Genomic DNA, 17,371 nt, shown 5'->3' on the forward strand with positions numbered 1-17,371 from the left:
TACACACACACACACACACACACACACACACACACACACACACACACACACACACACACACACACACACACACACACACACACACACACACACACACACACACACACACTACAGTTACAGTATACTCTTGTAAACCACTGAAGGGTTTATGCTCTCTCCCTCAATTCAATTTCAATTCAAAGGAGCTTTATTGGCCTGAGAAAACATAAGTTTACATTGCCAAAGCAAAAGTGGAACATAACAATGAAAACAAAAAAAATGTAGGCTATGTACAATTAAATATTAAATATAAATGGTAATAAATGAATGTGTAAACAGCTGTGTTACAATGCAACTTAGAGACTATCTTACGAAACTATAAAAATGTTGCATTTTCTCTCTCTCTCTCTCTCTCTCTCTCTCTCTCTCTCTCTCTCTCTCTCTCTCTCTCTCTCTCTCTCTCGCTCAAGTTTTAGCTTACTTGCAAAACCAGCATTTCATTCTATGTACTTTGTGTACCTGAGACCTGACGATTGCCCATGTGGCCCGAAGCCTTATTTGCAAGTACCTTTTGCCCCCAATAAAATATGATACCATGTGAGAATGTGTGCCTGTTTCTGTACCCTTAACCCTAGAAGTTGTTTCAAACCAGCACCTTTTTAAGATATGCTTTGACTACGAGACCTCTTTTTCGTCTGTGTACGAAAAAGAGGTCTTGTACCTGAAAACACTGAAACACTAAACCACTGTAATGTGTTATACTGTTTTGTGTGCCCATACCCGTCAGTTGGAGTGTAAAGACTTGAATATACGACACATTTTTACAACTGATTCTGTTACCAGGTCCATTTGGTTTCATTTGTACACTCTCAGAGTCAACTTATCACTGGGTATTGTGCTGTGTAGTAGTTGTGTGATTGTGTATTTACTGTACGTGCTCTTCTGACCAGGCGGTGTGCAAGGACAACGGCTTCTTCAGCTATCCGATACCAAGCTGGTTCAGCACCACCAAACATGTGAAACCTCTGGCCCAGAGACTGTGTTCAGTGGACAACCTGCTCTGCAGTAAGTGCATTACATGTATTACACATCACACTACTGTCCATGACTTATTACATCTCCACTTAAATATAATTTATGCATGCCTTTGAAGAGGATTTGATTGGTGTCCGTTTGTGACGTCACTCCTGAGTTTCATACACTACTGCCACTACTTTGGTGGATAAAATCCTCCATAATGCTTTAGTTTAGAGATATGCAGAGTGCCAAAAACCACCATGAGTTTCATGGATAAGCTTCAGAAACATATGAACCTCTCCAAAAACATGATTTTTGGTGGAGTGCAACTTTAATAATGGTTTGTCTTTCAGGTAAGACCTGTTATAACTCGGTGAACATTGGCTTCCTGATCGACGGCTCGTCCAGCGTGGGAGAGGGAAACTTCCGCCTCGTTCTGGAGTTCCTGGCCGCAGTCGCTCGCAACTTTGACATATCAGACGTTGGCGCACGCATAGGTCAGACATCGCATAACAGAACCCACATGCCACACAGCATATAGTTTACGTTCATCTGCTGGGATGGAAGCTGAACAACGCTTATCTCGTGCGTGTGCGTGCGTGCTTGTGCAGGTGCAGTCCAGTTCACCTACGACCAGAGGCTGGAGTTTGGTCTCTATGACTACCCAGCTAAAGAATCATCCATCAATGCACTGAGAAGGATCTCCTACATGAGTGGAGGAACTGCCACTGGTGAAGCAATCACCTACACCACCGAAAACCTCTTCAGGTAGGACTTTACTAGCCTGGTAAACCATCCCGGTCGTGTGAATTCACATTATCATGTGAGAATTCACGTGACCGGGGTGGTTTCCCAGGCTAGGACTTTACCATCAGCTACTTCTACATCAGCTCAGGTTGTGAAGTCAGGTCATGTTTTATTTACAGTATATAGAACCCTTCACAGAAAATGCAGGAAAGGAAAGTATAAGGAACGTATTGTAGCGTTAACTATATTGTTAACGCTACAATCCGGGACTTATTTTAATGAACAAAATGTAATGTTATCCAATCTGTATGGAAGAGTATGCTAATACTGGTTCGATAAGTAGGGTCACTTCCCCATAGAATTCTATCCACCTGTTTCCGCGGGAATTTACTGGAGCAAAAATCCTGTGTGGGAAACATCCTGCGGGGGGACCGGAAGTAGGAAATAGCGGCTCAGTGTGTTTACATTTGCCAGCAGAACGTAGCTGTACTGCAAACGGGCCTTTTGCATGTAGTTGAAGCGCAAGGGGGCGGGGGGCGGGGGGGCGGGGGGGGAGAGAGTCAGTGCACTGAAGTCAAGGCACAGACTACTGTGTTGTTGACGGACAACGGATGCATGCTTATGAGAAACAACACAAATAAAACCTGGCAAAACAGTTGCGTGCATTAGCGCAAGATGAGGATAAATGAAACATTCAGTCTAAATGTCCAGCAACTACTACCAATACTTTTGTATTTGAAACCTTACATTTCTCTAAATATTATAAACTCTTAGGACAGCCTAATACAAATATAATTTATGAAAAGGCTACTATAGGCTACAGTGAAGTCGGACTGAATGACTGAAACGTTTTTTCTTTTTTAACTCTCTTGGTGATTATCTGGCACAGTAGTTGTGGATTAGCAAACTGGACATTAATGTTTCCTTTTCGCGTGCGAATTACTGGACATTTAGACTGAATGTTTCCTTTACCCTCATCTTGCACTAATGCACGCAACTGTTTTGCCATGTTTTATTTGTGTTGTTTCTCATAATAAGCGTGCATCCGTTGTCTGTCAACAACACAGTAGTCTGTAGTGTGCCTTGACTTCAGTGCGCTGACTCTCTCCCCATGCACCGCCCCCTTGCGCTTCAACTACATGCAAAAGGCCCGTTCGCCAGCTGCGAACGAGCTACGTTCTGCTGGCAAATGTAAACACACTGAGCCGCTATTTCCTACTTCCGGTCCCCCCGCAGGATGTTTCCCACACAGGATTTTTGCTCCAGTAAATTCCCGCGGAAACAGGTGGATACAAGCAGACTTATTTTTGCAAGGAGTAGGGTCGTCCAATGCTGGCCAGTAGATAGAATGCTGGTTTAAGAGGCACGCTGGCGTCGATAATTTTTCCGACGAGAAGCATCCCACTTGGTTCTGACTCATCTCGTCTGTGGTGTTATCTTTCTCCAGGAAAATGGGGCCTGGGAGGAACTTCCTCATCCTGGTGACTGACGGCCAATCATACGATGATGTTCGAGGTCCCGCCCTCGCTGCTCAGAGACAAGGTCTGTCTCGCTCTCTTTCCACTGTTGCTTATCGTCTCTGTCGGGTGGAAACCTCATGTCCTCATGTTACTTTTCAGGATTCAAATTCAAAAATATCAAAAGCAGCAGATCTACATGCTCAAAACGCGTCGCTTCGCTGCGCGATTCAAGCTTGCGGATCTGCTGCTTTTGATGCTTTTGTGTGACGCTGTAGTATGATCAAGTTAATTTTCAGTTAAAATATGGAGATAGGACGTTTCTGCCCGACAGCGACGTTATAGGGCATAGCAGTGGCGGCCATTTTCTGGTTCCATCGTTCCGAACCCAATTCATTTTTCCCATAGAGATTTCCAAAAATATTTATATAAATTATTTTAAGCCTAGAATCAAGCCATCCAGGATCCTGGTGATTCATAACCATAAAACGTTTGACTCTGTGAAGAAAACAAATGTAAAACCGCAAAACAAAGGGTATTTATTAAATATAGTATATCATATAATTACATATTTAAACATTTTTGGTCACAGAATCAAATGTTTGATGGTAATTATTCACCAGGATCCGGGATTGGCTTGATTCTAGGCTTAAATTAAAGGTGATATAAGTGATATTTTTTGATAATTTTGTTTTGTTTTGTTAAAAAGGTTAAAGTACTATATTCTGATAGTAATCATTGCTACAGAGCGTTTGTTCGGTCACAGGGGTCTCTCCAGCTCTTTAGTAAACAGAATATAGTACATTTTCAGGTAGGTGACGAAATTTGATATAGAACTGGAGAGACATGGAGACTCCTTTTACTGAACAAACACTCTATAGCAATGAGTACGATCAGAATATAGAGCTATTTAACACTTATTTTAACCAAAGTAAGTATGCTTCACAGCAGTTTTAGCTTCTTCTGAACATCATCTGATGCCTCCCCTTTGCTTTTTTTGGCTCTTTTTTTTCAACAGGCATCACCATCTACTCTGTAGGCGTGGCCTGGGCACCTCTTGAAGACCTCAAGTCGATGTCATCAGATCCCAAAGACAGCCACACGTTCTTCAGTAGAGAGTTCACCGGCCTCGCCGAGTTCGCCCAGCCCATAGTCCGAGGAATCTGCCGCGACTTCACAGAGGCCACTAATATATAGACGCACAACACACACCGTGGTTCAACTGAACAGGAGCGATGTTTCATAGCCAAATCATTTTCCACGGCAGAAGTCCCTCATCTACATTAGTACTGCTATAGCCTGTTCTGTCATCTGTGAAGCAATGGCAGTCAGTTTCTCCTACACAGTCAAATTCTCAGTGTCCGGTCCATTTGCGTCAATTTGTACACTTTCAGAGCTAAATTAACACTGTGGATTTCACTGTGTACTAGTACTGCTGGTTTTCTAGTCTAGTCTGGTTGTTAGCGGCATCCAGAATGACACAGACACCAGGTGAATGCATGCTAACCTCCTGCTAGTATGGAAAACCAGCTGTAACGGGGGTCCCTAAGGACTAGAGTTAGAAACAGAGGTTCTCAGCTGTGGTCCTGGGGAATCAGGCTACTAATATTCTATTCTACCAGCATAGTTAGTTGCATGTGTCAGAGCAGACGGGTAGAAGTAAACCTGCAGTTGAGAACCTCTGTTCTCAAGGTGCGTTCACACCGGACACAGTGCAAATTGTTTGAGTGTACTGATTCAATGTTATGTCAATATGATGACACAGAAATGAAGAAGTATTTCACTTTTGAACCCAAATCACACAAGTGATTCACACAAGTCAAACGATTTTCGCCAAAGCGAACATAGTGACTGTTGTTGTGTCGTGTGTGTGTGTGTGTGTGTGTGTGCGTGTGGGGGGGGGGGGGGGGGGGGGGTTCGCTGCACACTTCCGGTTTGATGGCAACAGAGCGACACAGTCTCCCGTGATTCAATCAATGTGACCATTTTTATCGTGTCCAGTGTGAATGCACAATAACAGCCCGTTGCATCATGCAGTGAAAAGATGGACTTCTGCTGTGAAAAGCAATGCTACCACCTAGAGGGAGTGGAGGGTGAGAAATGTTTATTTTTATAAGCCAACATTACATCTGCATGCTTTTGTCATTCACCAGACCATTATATCAACTGGATGGGATTCCTGCAATACCAATCACTTGTTGTGGGGATGTGGAGATCTGCCGTTCACTATAATCAGTAGTAACAAAAACAGACTCTTTGTCTGTCTGTGTCCCGTCCTCTCTCTGTGTCACACATTGTATTATATCACTATGTTTAACTCAACTCTTTCCACTTAGACTGTAAATGTTACTTTGGGATTGGCGTGTGTTTTTTTATGTCATATACAGGGATGGAGGTGCTAGTAGCATGTTAGGTACTATTGTTTTTTTTCAATCTGGGTTAAGTTAGGGTTGTAGCTGACTCTTCTGTTGTAAATATATGGGGAATGAAGTAGGGCTGCACATTTGCAATGTTGACTAATACTGTTATATTTCAGATTGCTGATTCTGTCTGATTTGCAGGTCAGGGTCTGTGCCAGAATTTCAGATCTAAGTCAACTTACATCTCAGAAATAGTCTTTAGCTTCATTCAAAGTAAACAAATTCTGATCATGGCATTTAACCTTCTCAAACTTGCTTGACCATAAAACAACATAGCAAACCTCCCCAGTGTTAAACTAACAGTTAAACTTACACTTAGGATTTTGCTGCCAGTTACGCCTAGAGGAGGATTTATATATGTTTCAACCGTTTCAAATGAACCACTTAAACCCTATAGATGGGTTTCCGAGCGACGTCATCACAGAGCAGAGTGCGCGATCTGCGCATGCGGGTGGTAGAACGACCCGGAAGTGCCATTCACTCTCTTGTTATTTTCGGGATTTAGATAGGCATAATGCTGCTATTATAGGCATAATAGGCATAATGCTGCTATTATATACAAACAGATCCAACTTCCGACAAATCATTTTTATTGAGTAAAGAAGATATTACAAACTGCATCATTTAATCTACTTTCATTAAACCCGGTGAAGACCATTCATTTTATGAATGTACAATGGCCAGAGCTGCTGCGGGTAATAGCGCCCTCTACAGGCTCATCCCTCCACTGCGCGCGCATCATCCTCTCATGTTTACAAACAAGAAACCCATCTATATACTTCATTGACCGGAGTCCCCCTGGTGTCTATACTGAGCCCCCTCGTCTTTCCCCTCTACGCCAAATCTCTACGCTGAAAATAGTGTAAAATCTACAAGCTCACAACGCGCTACATACTATAGTCTCGCGTAGCCAGACGATCAGAGATCTCCACTTACTGATGATATTGAAATTCGATGAGTGGGCTAAAACTGGGTGGAAACAATTTGGAGATTTAAAAAATAACAGCAAGTCTTTAGGGCAGCCCTTCATATATTAAAAAGAAAAAGTTTGGCGACCAGTGAATCATGATTGGCTAAAATCGCACACCGTATTTGTGGCTTTAGTGCCATTGGATTTCTTTAATTTATTATTAATGTATTATTATTGTTGTACTGTTTTGCATGTTTGCGAGCTGCGCTGATCCGGGTGAGAGCCATTCACGTCGATCTACGGGATTGGCAGGGAATGTTTTAACAATGTGTCAAACGGACCGCTTCCAGCGAGTCCACGGCACCGAAGCGAAGCAAAGCAAATATTCTGCCATCCTAGTTGACAAAATATGCTGTTTTACAAACAATACGGGAGCCAGTGAGTTTGTTTCATTTGTTTATCTTTGTACAATACATGAGACTCTCTGTTTTGTGTGTCAGGTATATTTAAAAACTGCTTAGTCGCAGTCATCAGATCGTGACAGCTCTGTCGTAGGCATGAATTATGGGAGGATGCACAATGCAGGGAAGGGGGGGTCACAATGGCAGTTTGAAACGAGCTGAAAAACCCTAAATCCACCCCTAGTTACATCTTCCGCCAACGATGTTATCGTTGCTGTCGGGCAGAAAACACTTATAACCATATTTTAATCATACCACAGCGTCACACAAAATCATCAAAAGTAGCAGATCCGCAAGGTCGCGGCGCGTTTTGAGCTTGTAGATCTACTGTTTTTGAATTTGGATCCTGAAAAGTAACAGTTTTGGACGTACTATGAGGTTTCCACCTGACAGAGACGATATACATTTAGCTCCCGTTCGATTTTGACCAACACTATGTTGAGAAGTTTGCCATGAGATTTTCTGTGCATATTCATGCAGTCAAGATGAAAACAGTCTACTCATTCTGGTGACCCCATGACCTTTCCGCTAACGCCACCATCAGGCCAAACTTGCAAACAGGGTAGATGTGTAGGCCTTGTCATAGGGTCTGTACTCTACTAAATTGTAAGATTCCTTTTTTGCTAACATTGTAAGTACGTCGGGAGAGCCTTATTGTCGGTATCAGCCGATAACGCGGCAGTCTGTCCCCGTCACAATGCGCGAGACCCCTGGGAGATGGATTGCTGAGGTGGAGCGCCAGACCTACCATCAGCTCCCAGTCCTTACCGCACGACTTGCCGCGCCCAAGCCGTGCTACTCATACGCTGAGTTGGCGATGCCCGGGATCGAACCAATAACCTTGTGGTCCAAAGGCGAGAGCTCTACCTTACATCACATTCAGATATTCTGTGCAACCTATTGAGAGCAGACCAGAGGTACTCAGACAGCAGCAGTAACGTTCGCTGTAACCTCAGTTTTACTGTAAAAGCTAAATTACGCTTTGATAGGGGTTTGGGTTGCGTGGTTAACTTCCCATGATGTAACTCCAAATATTATATATATCTTTGATAAAAAATGTAAACAAATAATCTTTGATTGCACTTTGAAAAGATCTCAAAGTCACTCTTTTAGCGCACAAACAAAGTGGATTTTGACAATACATAATATTACAAAACCTGACACTGCATTATTTTCCTCCTCCTCCCCCACAAAAACTCAACTTCTTGTTGATTTTACTATTTGAAGATCTGAATCCAGATCTGTAGATACAGTCAAGATCATCTTCCTAATTGAAATAGTAGAATCACCTCATAGTTGACTTTTTGTATTTTATAAAAAGGTTTTGTAATGTTATACTTTGTCAGAATCTGCTATGTTTGTGATTGTTTGTGTTCTAAAAGAGTGACTTTGAGGCCCTTTTCACCACACAATGTAAGTCAATGGGGAGAATATTTTGAATTCAGTTTTTATCAATACATTTTTTTGTACGTCTACCTACTGAAGAAATCTCACCAATATTTGGAGTTACATTCATGGCAAGGTAACTATACAACCTAACCCTCTAAGTGTAAATTTGCTTTTAATATCTTTACCTGTTTGGTGGGCAGTGCCTGGCTCACACACCCTTGACTGTACTGGTCAGTGCATTAAGTTTGGTCCAATGCTGGAAACAAATTAACAGATTTTCTAATTATAAATTGAATCATCAAGAATAGCCACAATAGTTTGGGGGATGTGTGCATTTGTAATTGAACAGTTTTTTTTTGTTTGTGTGTGTAAAAATGCCCTTTTAAATATCAATACATGTACCCAGTATGTTTTCATAAGCCAGCTCCTATATATCTCTGGTTGATTATACACTCTCTGCATGTGACCTACTCCTGACGTTTAATAGGAAACAATGTGTTATAACTGTCAACAGAACTCCTCATTAACCTAGTTATTGATTTATGTAATAATATGCAGGTTATAATTAAATAATTGCTACATTTCCTGATGTAATACATTACCATAATGAAACATGACATTTAAAGAATGTTAATGCTATGTTATCAGTTTCTACAGGAACACTCTTAACCACTTAAAACCTAACTGTGTCCTAACTTGTTTTCCCCCTACACCAATTATCTTTGCCAGAATAAGCCTATCTACAAGCTCACAACCTGAGCTTCAGTTTATTTAGATTATCTGTTATTTTCACTGAATGCTTGCCCCAGAATAGGGACACTAAGGTTGTGTGGTTAATTGCTCCTGCTGGCTGTTTACACAGGATAGATTGATTCCACCTGTGCTTTAAAACCAGCCAACTTCAAAGCCAGCTGACTGTTGTGTCCCTGTGTTAATCTACCATCTGAAGTTTCTGATGTTCAATGATCATTCTGTACTTCTGTATTTATTACTTTTGTTTTGTCTTTCAATAAAGAATAGTTATTTTTACACCACTTATAGGACTTTGTTTTGCTACGATTCGGGACATATGCATATTAATGAATCAAAATGTTATTTTAAACAATTTGTATGGTAGGTAGAGCAGTGGTTCTCAAAGTGGGGTCCGGCGACCCCCAGGGGTCCTTGAGGGAGTTCCAGGGGGTCCCCTGCTAAATGATAGTTAGGAACCAAATGGACCCTTATGGGTTTGTAACTCAGAGTGTACAAATGGAACCAAATGGACCAATTTGTACACTCTCTGAGCCACAGCCATCCCGAGTAGAAGGCCACTGATGATGAGTTGCTCCAGGAATAGTGTCCAAGCAATTTGAGGGAAAACTACCTGTCCTCAGTTGTTAAATCAGGCCTACATTCCTTGTCACCTCGCTCATTTTTTCACTCCACATTTCTCTCACCTGTCCCTCGTTAGCGTTCCTTGAAATCACATTCTATATTCACTCCCCGTTATAAATGATATCCTCCTGTTTCACCTCACCTCAGGCATGACTGTTTTCACTAGTGATGTGCCGATACCACATTTCTTCACGATTTTCCGATACTGATATCGATACCGATACCGGAACCGGAAACAGAACCAAACCAGAAATGAAACCGGAAATGCTGTTAAACCGGAAACGGAAGTATATTAAAAAATATCGATGTTTTTTTTTAAAGTATCGATACCCAAGCGATACTCAGACAATCGATCGATATATCGATACCAGTATCGATACGCACATCACTAGTTTTCACTTCATTAGTGTGAGCCTCCACTCATGGTCCCGTCCCGTCTATGATTTGCTCTAGCTTTTTTTGTTATATGTTTTTCCTTAGCAGCATAATCCGCCTGGATTTCTCATGAGTAGCCTACAGGGGTTTACTGGGGGTTTCAATTCCTAAACCTTTAGAGCATACATCTACAAATTCATACTAAACTATAGTATATTGTCTATAAAATGCCATATTTTTTTTCTTTCCTAAAGCTGCCAGCCCTCATCTGCACCTGTTCAATACAACAAACTCTGTACTCATCCCCCTGTCCGCCTTGGTCTTGATGTGTCCTCTGAAACCTCCTGAGGATTTCTTTCAAGATCGATAACATTCTATCCCATATTGATTTCTTATTCTTTCAATAAAGACTGGAAGTCAGACCACTTTGGATTTGTTCAGCCAGACATCAGATGGAGTGATAGCACACTCTACTGGCCACAGTGCAGAGGCTCCTGGCTCTCTGTCCCTCCATCCATCTTTTCACTGAGACCCTAAGGAATTGAGTAGTAGGACCCTGTACACGTTTTTTTTTATTTTTTTTTTAATTATTATTAATTCGATAGCCCATCAAATTGAATTGAGGGACCCTGGACACACCGTCCAGCGTCTGTCCACCCACAAGGCAATTTTTTAAATAAAAGATGGCTGCTTCACGGCCTGAAAATTGTTTTAAGTGGTCTCCATATGGGCATGAGATCCCCATATGAGTATTTTACGTTTGTGGCGCCCACCCACGATCCACTGGCTGTCCACCCACAAGGCAGGTTTTATACTAGAGGTTAATTGGGTGGCTATGCAACCCTCACATCTACAGTTCGGGCCGCTATAGCGTCCCTCACACCCGTCACGACCAATAGGTCTGAGTCATAGCATTGCAGGCTTTATTAGAGTACCCGTTGTACCCGTCTGTTTGTGTGCCTTATGTGCTCATAAATGGAGATGTCTGTTTCTGTCTGTCCTACCTGTGTCCCTTTTATGCCCATATATGGAGATCTCTGTCATCAGTATGCCCATATTGGAATATGGGCATATCGGTTGGATCGGTGGTTCTGGACAACTGGATATCCGAACTACGGCGGGCACCGCACTCCCTTGTGTCCTCGCCGCTGCGCAGTTTGTACATGTTGATCTCCATACATGTATGTGCGTTTGACGGGGGCTATATTTTGTGCATTTGATGTCATATAGTATGTACATTGTACTAGTTTAAAGTGGTCTCCATATGGACATGTGACATTTGTGACCCCCACCCATTGACTATGATATAATTGTAAATGAATTGCAATGTAAAAATAGTAACCTAAATAATGTTGCAAGTTTATACAACACAATGGAGGCAATGGTAGAATAAACGCTTGTGCTTCTGACATAAAGACCACACATGATAGAACAAATAGTGTGCCTCTGTGAAAACGCTTGTGGTGTAGTGGAAGTATACTGTATGTATGTTAAATTATGATTGGAAAACCGGATTGAAAAGGTGCACCCTTCAGCCGACTCAGCACTGTCTGAGTTATGAAAAAATGAATAAATATACAATGAAAATATACAATGGAATACTGGATATGTCCTAGACAGGTACGGTAGCTTATCTTTTAGCTGCGGTTTTGAAAATGGGCAGATAACTAAACAATTATCATTGTGCTTAGCATACTTTCTCACTTTCATTTCTCACACGCCATACACAGGCCTGCAACCTTCCACGTCAAAAAAAAAAAAAGAAGGGAAAAAAAAAGTGATGATGACGGTAATTGAGCTCAACCGCACGGTATGTATCACATATCCACGGTATTGCGGTAACACATCAGCCCTAGCAACAATAAAACGGTTAAATCATTTTCATGAGAAAGGACAGGTTTGTCTATGATCAGCCAAGACAAGACAAGACAAGACAGACCCAGACCAAGAGGGTGTCTGCAAGGTCTGTCCTCTCATAGGGCGCTCGGCTGTGGGTCGTTCATCAGGGCGATGAGGAACTTGGGTTACTTGGTCAGTTCTGGTGGCTTGGCTTCCAGTTCTCTACGTTGATCACAGACGTTCCTGAAGGTTTTATTCTGGACTTGTGAAGTTATTCTTTGTGCAAGGCCTTTCTTTCCTTTTTTTTAATCCAAGAAAGGTTTATTCACAAAATACAGACAGCACCTTCTAGCGTTTTCCTCCAACACGAGGTGCTTTCTTCGTCATGGGCTTCGCTATCTTGGGTTTTGGTTCAGTCTTGGCATGGGCCTTAGCACTGAAGTCAGAGGGATTCTTGTCTGGCTCTTTTGCCTTCTTGGCCTCTTTTGCCTTCTTGGCCAGGTCACGCTGGGCCTGACGGACCTCAGGCTTCTGGTTCCTCTTGGCCATGATGTCAGCCAGGGGGGCCCCAACGATGGCCTTTGTGGAGGGCTTCTCTGCACGGCGTGTACGCTTCTTCGACACCTCTTCAGACAGGCCCTTCTTGTTCTTGCGTCTGTACAAGACAGTCCAGTCGATCTTTCTTGGGTTCCTCTTGGCCAGGAAAGCGGCCTCACACTTGGTATTCAAGAACTGGAATGCTTTTCCGTCTGTCCTGACATATCGTTTGCCATGGCTAGGGTATATCTTGAACCCACTGAAACTACACAACTCGACCTTCATAATCGCTACAAAGTAGAAAAACCTGACCTTTCTAATAATGAATTTTTAACAGGCTTATTATGTCCCTTACACCTCTTACACTGCATGTAGTCGACTTTTAAGCTGAGCTGTATTAGACAAATATGACGTCAGGCTTGCCCAAATATGGAGCTCCACATGGCTCCATAGCAGACTGGCCTCCAAGTGCTTTGATCAGAAATGCCGGTTAACAGTCGTGTTTTGATCAGGTGTTAGACAGGTGAAAGTGTGTGTGTGTGTGTGTGTGTGTGTGTGTGTGTGTGTGTGTGTGTGTGTGCGCATGTGTGCGTGCGTGCGTGTGTGTGCGCTACGACTGCTACTTGAAGATGAAATTGATGATGACCTGAAGCAGGGTGAGGAAGATGATGACGATGTAGTCATGCTGATGGAGGAAGGAGCCTCCCACCGGCAAAACCTCGCTTGCCGTACAACTGCTCAGCATGCCGATACTCCTGTTGATGTCCTCCTGCGTTTCTTTTATAGATTCAATGGCACGTTGAATTTCACTGAGGTCAGTTCTTTTTCTCCTCAACCGGATGTGGTGTTTGCCTTCGTGTTGTTCACTGCCGGAGGAGTCTTGTTGGTCGAGCTCAGGTGAGGAGCAGCCACTTTCTGTACTCTTATGTTTGTCGCTCTGCTTATGTTTTCTCTTTGGCGCCGTTACCTGACACTTGAAATTGGCCCTCTGAGGCCCCTGGTTACTGACACTCATAACACTGCCAGAACGTACCATAGGTGTGCGGTGTCGGACCTGAGTCTGAATCCAGCCATCTTTCTCAAACTGAATCAAATCATTGAGAGGGTCCCATGGCCTCATGTCAGCATATCGATAATGCCACTTCCTGGTAATGGGGTCCTGTTTAAAAAGTGCGGGGATCCATTCTTCGTCCTTGATCTTCCTCTGAGCCTCCTCCAAGATGAACTTCTTGTTGGTGGCTTCCGTCTGGTCCTTGCTGTTGATGGCCTGCGTCACATGCTGCCACAACCTTTCAGATTCGAACTCAGACTGCTCCTCAAGGGGGACAGTGCCACGGGTCAGTCTGCTCTGCTTCAGCTCTGGGGTGGGGTTAAAGAACAAGTCCCTCGTACCCGTCTTCTTATCATTGATGAAGATCTCGCTGTCCCAGTGTCCTTCTAGCGTAGCCAGTACCTCTTTGCCCAGCTTGATTTTCCCAGCGATCTGATTCACACTGTCATTGCTGCCCAACAGCGGTTTCAGTTTGAACTCGAGCTGAGCACTGTAGCCCGTCTTCTCACAGGTGATGGTGACAAGGCCGCCCAGCTCCAGGGTCAACGTGCCATAGAGGATGCCTTTAAAGTGGACGTAGGGCATGCTCATAACATAGTCCTCTCCTTGGTTGAGAAAGGTGAGACGAGCCTCCCCATCCATTATGACTGATAATGAGTTTCCATAGAACTTGGATTTGACCAGGGTGCTTCCACTCACACAGAAGCCATCTTTCCTATTGCTGACGTAGAAGGCAGACACTGGAGGATGATGAGAGACCTGCTCTGCGATGTAGAATGTCTTGCTGTTGGTCTTCTGATGAAGCCACATGCAACGGTACATCTCTCCGATGATGGGGTTGTAAGGCTTCTTCACCCACTTTGGTTTTCTGTAGAATCCAGAGACATACCACTTCACCACCTTCTTCATGCGGTTATAGGCGTTCTCCTCTACTGCTGCCTCGGACAGGAAGTCAGAGTGGAAGTAGAGATCAGCGAGCTTGTCCAGGAAGGACCTTGGCTCCAGGATGAAGGTAGGCAGCAACACCTTTGATAGATCCATCCCTAGTCGCACCTGCTTTAGCAGGGTCCTAGCCAGAGTCCAGATCAGAGACTTGTACTCCTCTGACACTGTCTCTGTCTGGGACTCCTCTCCCAGTTCTTTGTGCCACTGCGCTAGGTACGACGTTTCCCTCAGTGCCTCATTGGGGTCAAGGTCAATGTGAGAGTCATCCTGGCCCTCCGACGTGTCGCTGTCACTCTCCTCACTCTTCCCCAAGCCCCCGGGATCCGAATCCTCGTGGTCCTGATCACCCTCATGGTCCGACTTGTCTGAGTACAGGTCGGGTTCCCTGAACTGGTCGCTGTCATTGAACTGGAAGCCCTGCATGTTGTGGGCTCGGAGGAAGCTGAGGAAGTTGATGGAGTGCTCTCCAGTTAGGGCGACGGTCACATCCTCATTCCCCTCACGGATCTGGGCCCTCTTCAAGAGGCTGGAGTACTTCAGGGCCAGCTCTAGAGCATCCATCCAACAACGGCCATCAGACTCTGAGGTGGCACGGAAGATGAGGTGGCTGCTGGGTAATGGCTTAGTGATGGAGCCCACGGCCTCGCCTTTGGGCCCCTTGACAGCCCAGATGGACTGATCCAGAGGGTGGAAGAGCGTGAAGCAGAAGCCGTCCTTCTTGGATGGCCTCTCCATGAGCTTGCAGGCGTTCAGCAGCACCGTGCCCACCCACTGGCCGTTCTTGTGGGTCTTGTAGATGAGCAGAACCCCTGGTTTCAGCACGCACCGTAGCTTGGTCCAGCCCTTCAGAGTGCTACGAATCTTTAGCCAGTCAGCCATGATGATGACAGAGGGATCGGTGATGGTGCTGCGAAGTTCCTTGGTGGCCCTCTTCTTTTCCTCCCTGTAATCTTTCTTTTTCACCTTGAGGGATTCCTTCTTCCTGAGCTTTCCTCCAGACGCTGATACGTCTTTGTCTGAGCCATTGTAGAGCTTTGTTTCAGAGTTGCTCTTGGATATGGCATGCAAGTCCTCTTTTAGAGGCAATAGCAAGAGGTCCTCCTTCCCTCGGTCGAAACCGTGGCTGTAGCTGACCCTTGGGCTGAGGGTGGAGGGGCTACTGATGAGACCCTCTTCCTTCTCCCTCTCTCGCTCCTTCTCCTGTCGTTGGCTCATCCTCCCTGGGGTCAGAAGGACGGTGTCCTCACCATACACGATGTTCTCTGATCTCTGCACGCTGCAAGGTTTTTTCAGGTTCCACCTACCGTGTTGAACTCCATATTCGGGCAAGTCTATGACGTCAGTTATCTATGACGTATCTTTCCATATTTGGGTTATAACATGTGACAAAATAATGTTTCCAGCGGTTTGCAAGATTAGCCCCGGACAAACAAATAGGGGCGGAAAAAAAATCTCCCCCCTTGCCTTCACCCTGATAAAACAAATATTAGTGCAGTAACCATTGTCAGAGTATTAAGTGTACTCTGACTTAGTGTACTCTGTGTGTGACATTCACACATGCACACGCACACGCACACACACACACACACACACACACACACACACACACACACACACACACACACACACACACACACATCCTGAAATATAGATAACCGTTAATGTAACTATAATAATAGATTAATTACAGTAGTTGCTACTAATATTGCTAAACATTATCCGATCTACAAGCTGATCTTGTGAGCTTGTGGATCTGCAATCCCCACAGAATGTTAACCTATTTTGGCCAAATTGTTTGCCTATGATGACATGCTCAGAATATAGAGATGCTAAGTGGTTAAAGCTCTGTTTGCCCATGGATCCTAACTCCTAATCGTTGTTTACCAGTGTTGAAGTCCTTGCGTGGGGTCATTGATGACAAAAGTGTTAATTTTTACAGCAAATCTTTACGCAGTTTTAGTCATAGTCTTTTGAATAAAATTCCATTTAGTTCTAGTCACAGTTTAGTCATCTGAATTGTTTTAGTTTTAATCTAGTAATGTTTTAGTTGACTAAATATCATACGATTTTAGTCTTCACCATTTTGGCGATGGTGTCTACTGCCTGATTCATATAAAAAAAAGTTATGTTGTGGATGAAGTAGCCTACTCCTTTAAAATTGTTGTTTTATTTGATGGCCTTCCTGACTTGGCATGTGTGGCCTAAGCAAATTGCAAAACCAAAAGCCAAGCCAGCAGCCCGCAGAATTATCAAAGATCGTAGTCACCCCTGACCCCAACCACGGACTGTTCCAGATGATGCCACATGGAAAGTGGCTCTGCGGTCCAGTGGTGCAGAGTAACTAAGTACATTTACTCAAGTACTGTTCTTAAGTACAATTTTGAGGTACTTTAACTTTACTGGAGTAGCCTATTTCCATTTTTCAATACTATTACTTTTACTCCACTACATCTCTGAGGAAAATATTGTACTTTTACTCCACTACAATTATTTGAAAACTTACTTACTAAGTTACTAGTTACTTTGCAGATATAGATTATTATATTATAAAACATACATTAACCACTTCAGCCCTATTGTATGCATAGACTATTTGAAAATATTTAAGAAATAATAATTGAAATAATAATTGAAAACATTTTAGTACTTTTACTTTTGTTACTTTGAACACAGGCCTTTTACTTGTAACAGAGTATTTCTACATTGCAGTATTGATACTTTTACTTAAGTAAAAGATTTGAGTACTTTTCCCACCACTGATATTTAGTCATATAGTTTCAGTCATCTTGGCTTAGTTTTTATTTAGTTTCAGTGAAAAAAGGTAGTCGACAAACATCTACAAAATGAACACTGATCCCCAGTCTGTCTGC

The 17,371-nt window shown here is 43.4% G+C and overlaps 2 protein-coding genes and 1 pseudogene across 5 annotated transcripts in view; 1 reads left to right on the forward strand and 2 right to left on the reverse strand.

The window, feature by feature from the left end:
- The window catches only part of coch (coagulation factor C homolog, cochlin (Limulus polyphemus)), a 19,830-nt gene extending 10,414 nt beyond the window's left edge, over positions 1 to 9,416 (forward strand). For all 3 annotated transcript variants that reach the window (XM_080414990.1, XM_080414991.1, XM_080414992.1), the window contains exons 11-15: positions 930 to 1,044; positions 1,350 to 1,493; positions 1,608 to 1,764; positions 3,191 to 3,285; positions 4,219 to 9,416. In XM_080414990.1, coding sequence (XP_080271116.1) covers positions 930 to 1,044; positions 1,350 to 1,493; positions 1,608 to 1,764; positions 3,191 to 3,285; positions 4,219 to 4,397 — 690 coding nt within the window. In that variant the 3' untranslated portion in view covers positions 4,398 to 9,416. The remainder of the gene's footprint in view (positions 1 to 929; positions 1,045 to 1,349; positions 1,494 to 1,607; positions 1,765 to 3,190; positions 3,286 to 4,218) is intronic.
- A 2,900-nt stretch (positions 9,417 to 12,316) lies between these two features.
- LOC308075044 (large ribosomal subunit protein eL24-like) lies at positions 12,317 to 12,790 on the reverse strand (the record flags this gene model as incomplete). Its single annotated transcript, XM_080414632.1, has 1 exon — positions 12,317 to 12,790. The coding sequence occupies one exon, from the start codon at positions 12,788 to 12,790 to the stop codon at positions 12,317 to 12,319; it is 474 nt and encodes a 157-aa protein (XP_080270758.1).
- Positions 12,791 to 13,124: 334 nt separating this feature from the next.
- Positions 13,125 to 16,583, reverse strand: LOC308074792 (oxysterol-binding protein-related protein 8-like; annotated as a pseudogene). The gene is made up of 2 exons: positions 16,566 to 16,583; positions 13,125 to 15,801 (listed from the first exon to the last, which is right to left on the reverse strand). The product of its transcript is annotated as an oxysterol-binding protein-related protein 8-like (transcript).
- Positions 16,584 to 17,371: the final 788 nt, after the last annotated feature.

Source organism: Gymnoscopelus braueri, assembly GCF_963280865.1.
Source record: "Gymnoscopelus braueri genome assembly, chromosome: 19".
NCBI lineage: Eukaryota > Metazoa > Chordata > Actinopteri > Myctophiformes > Myctophidae > Gymnoscopelus > Gymnoscopelus braueri.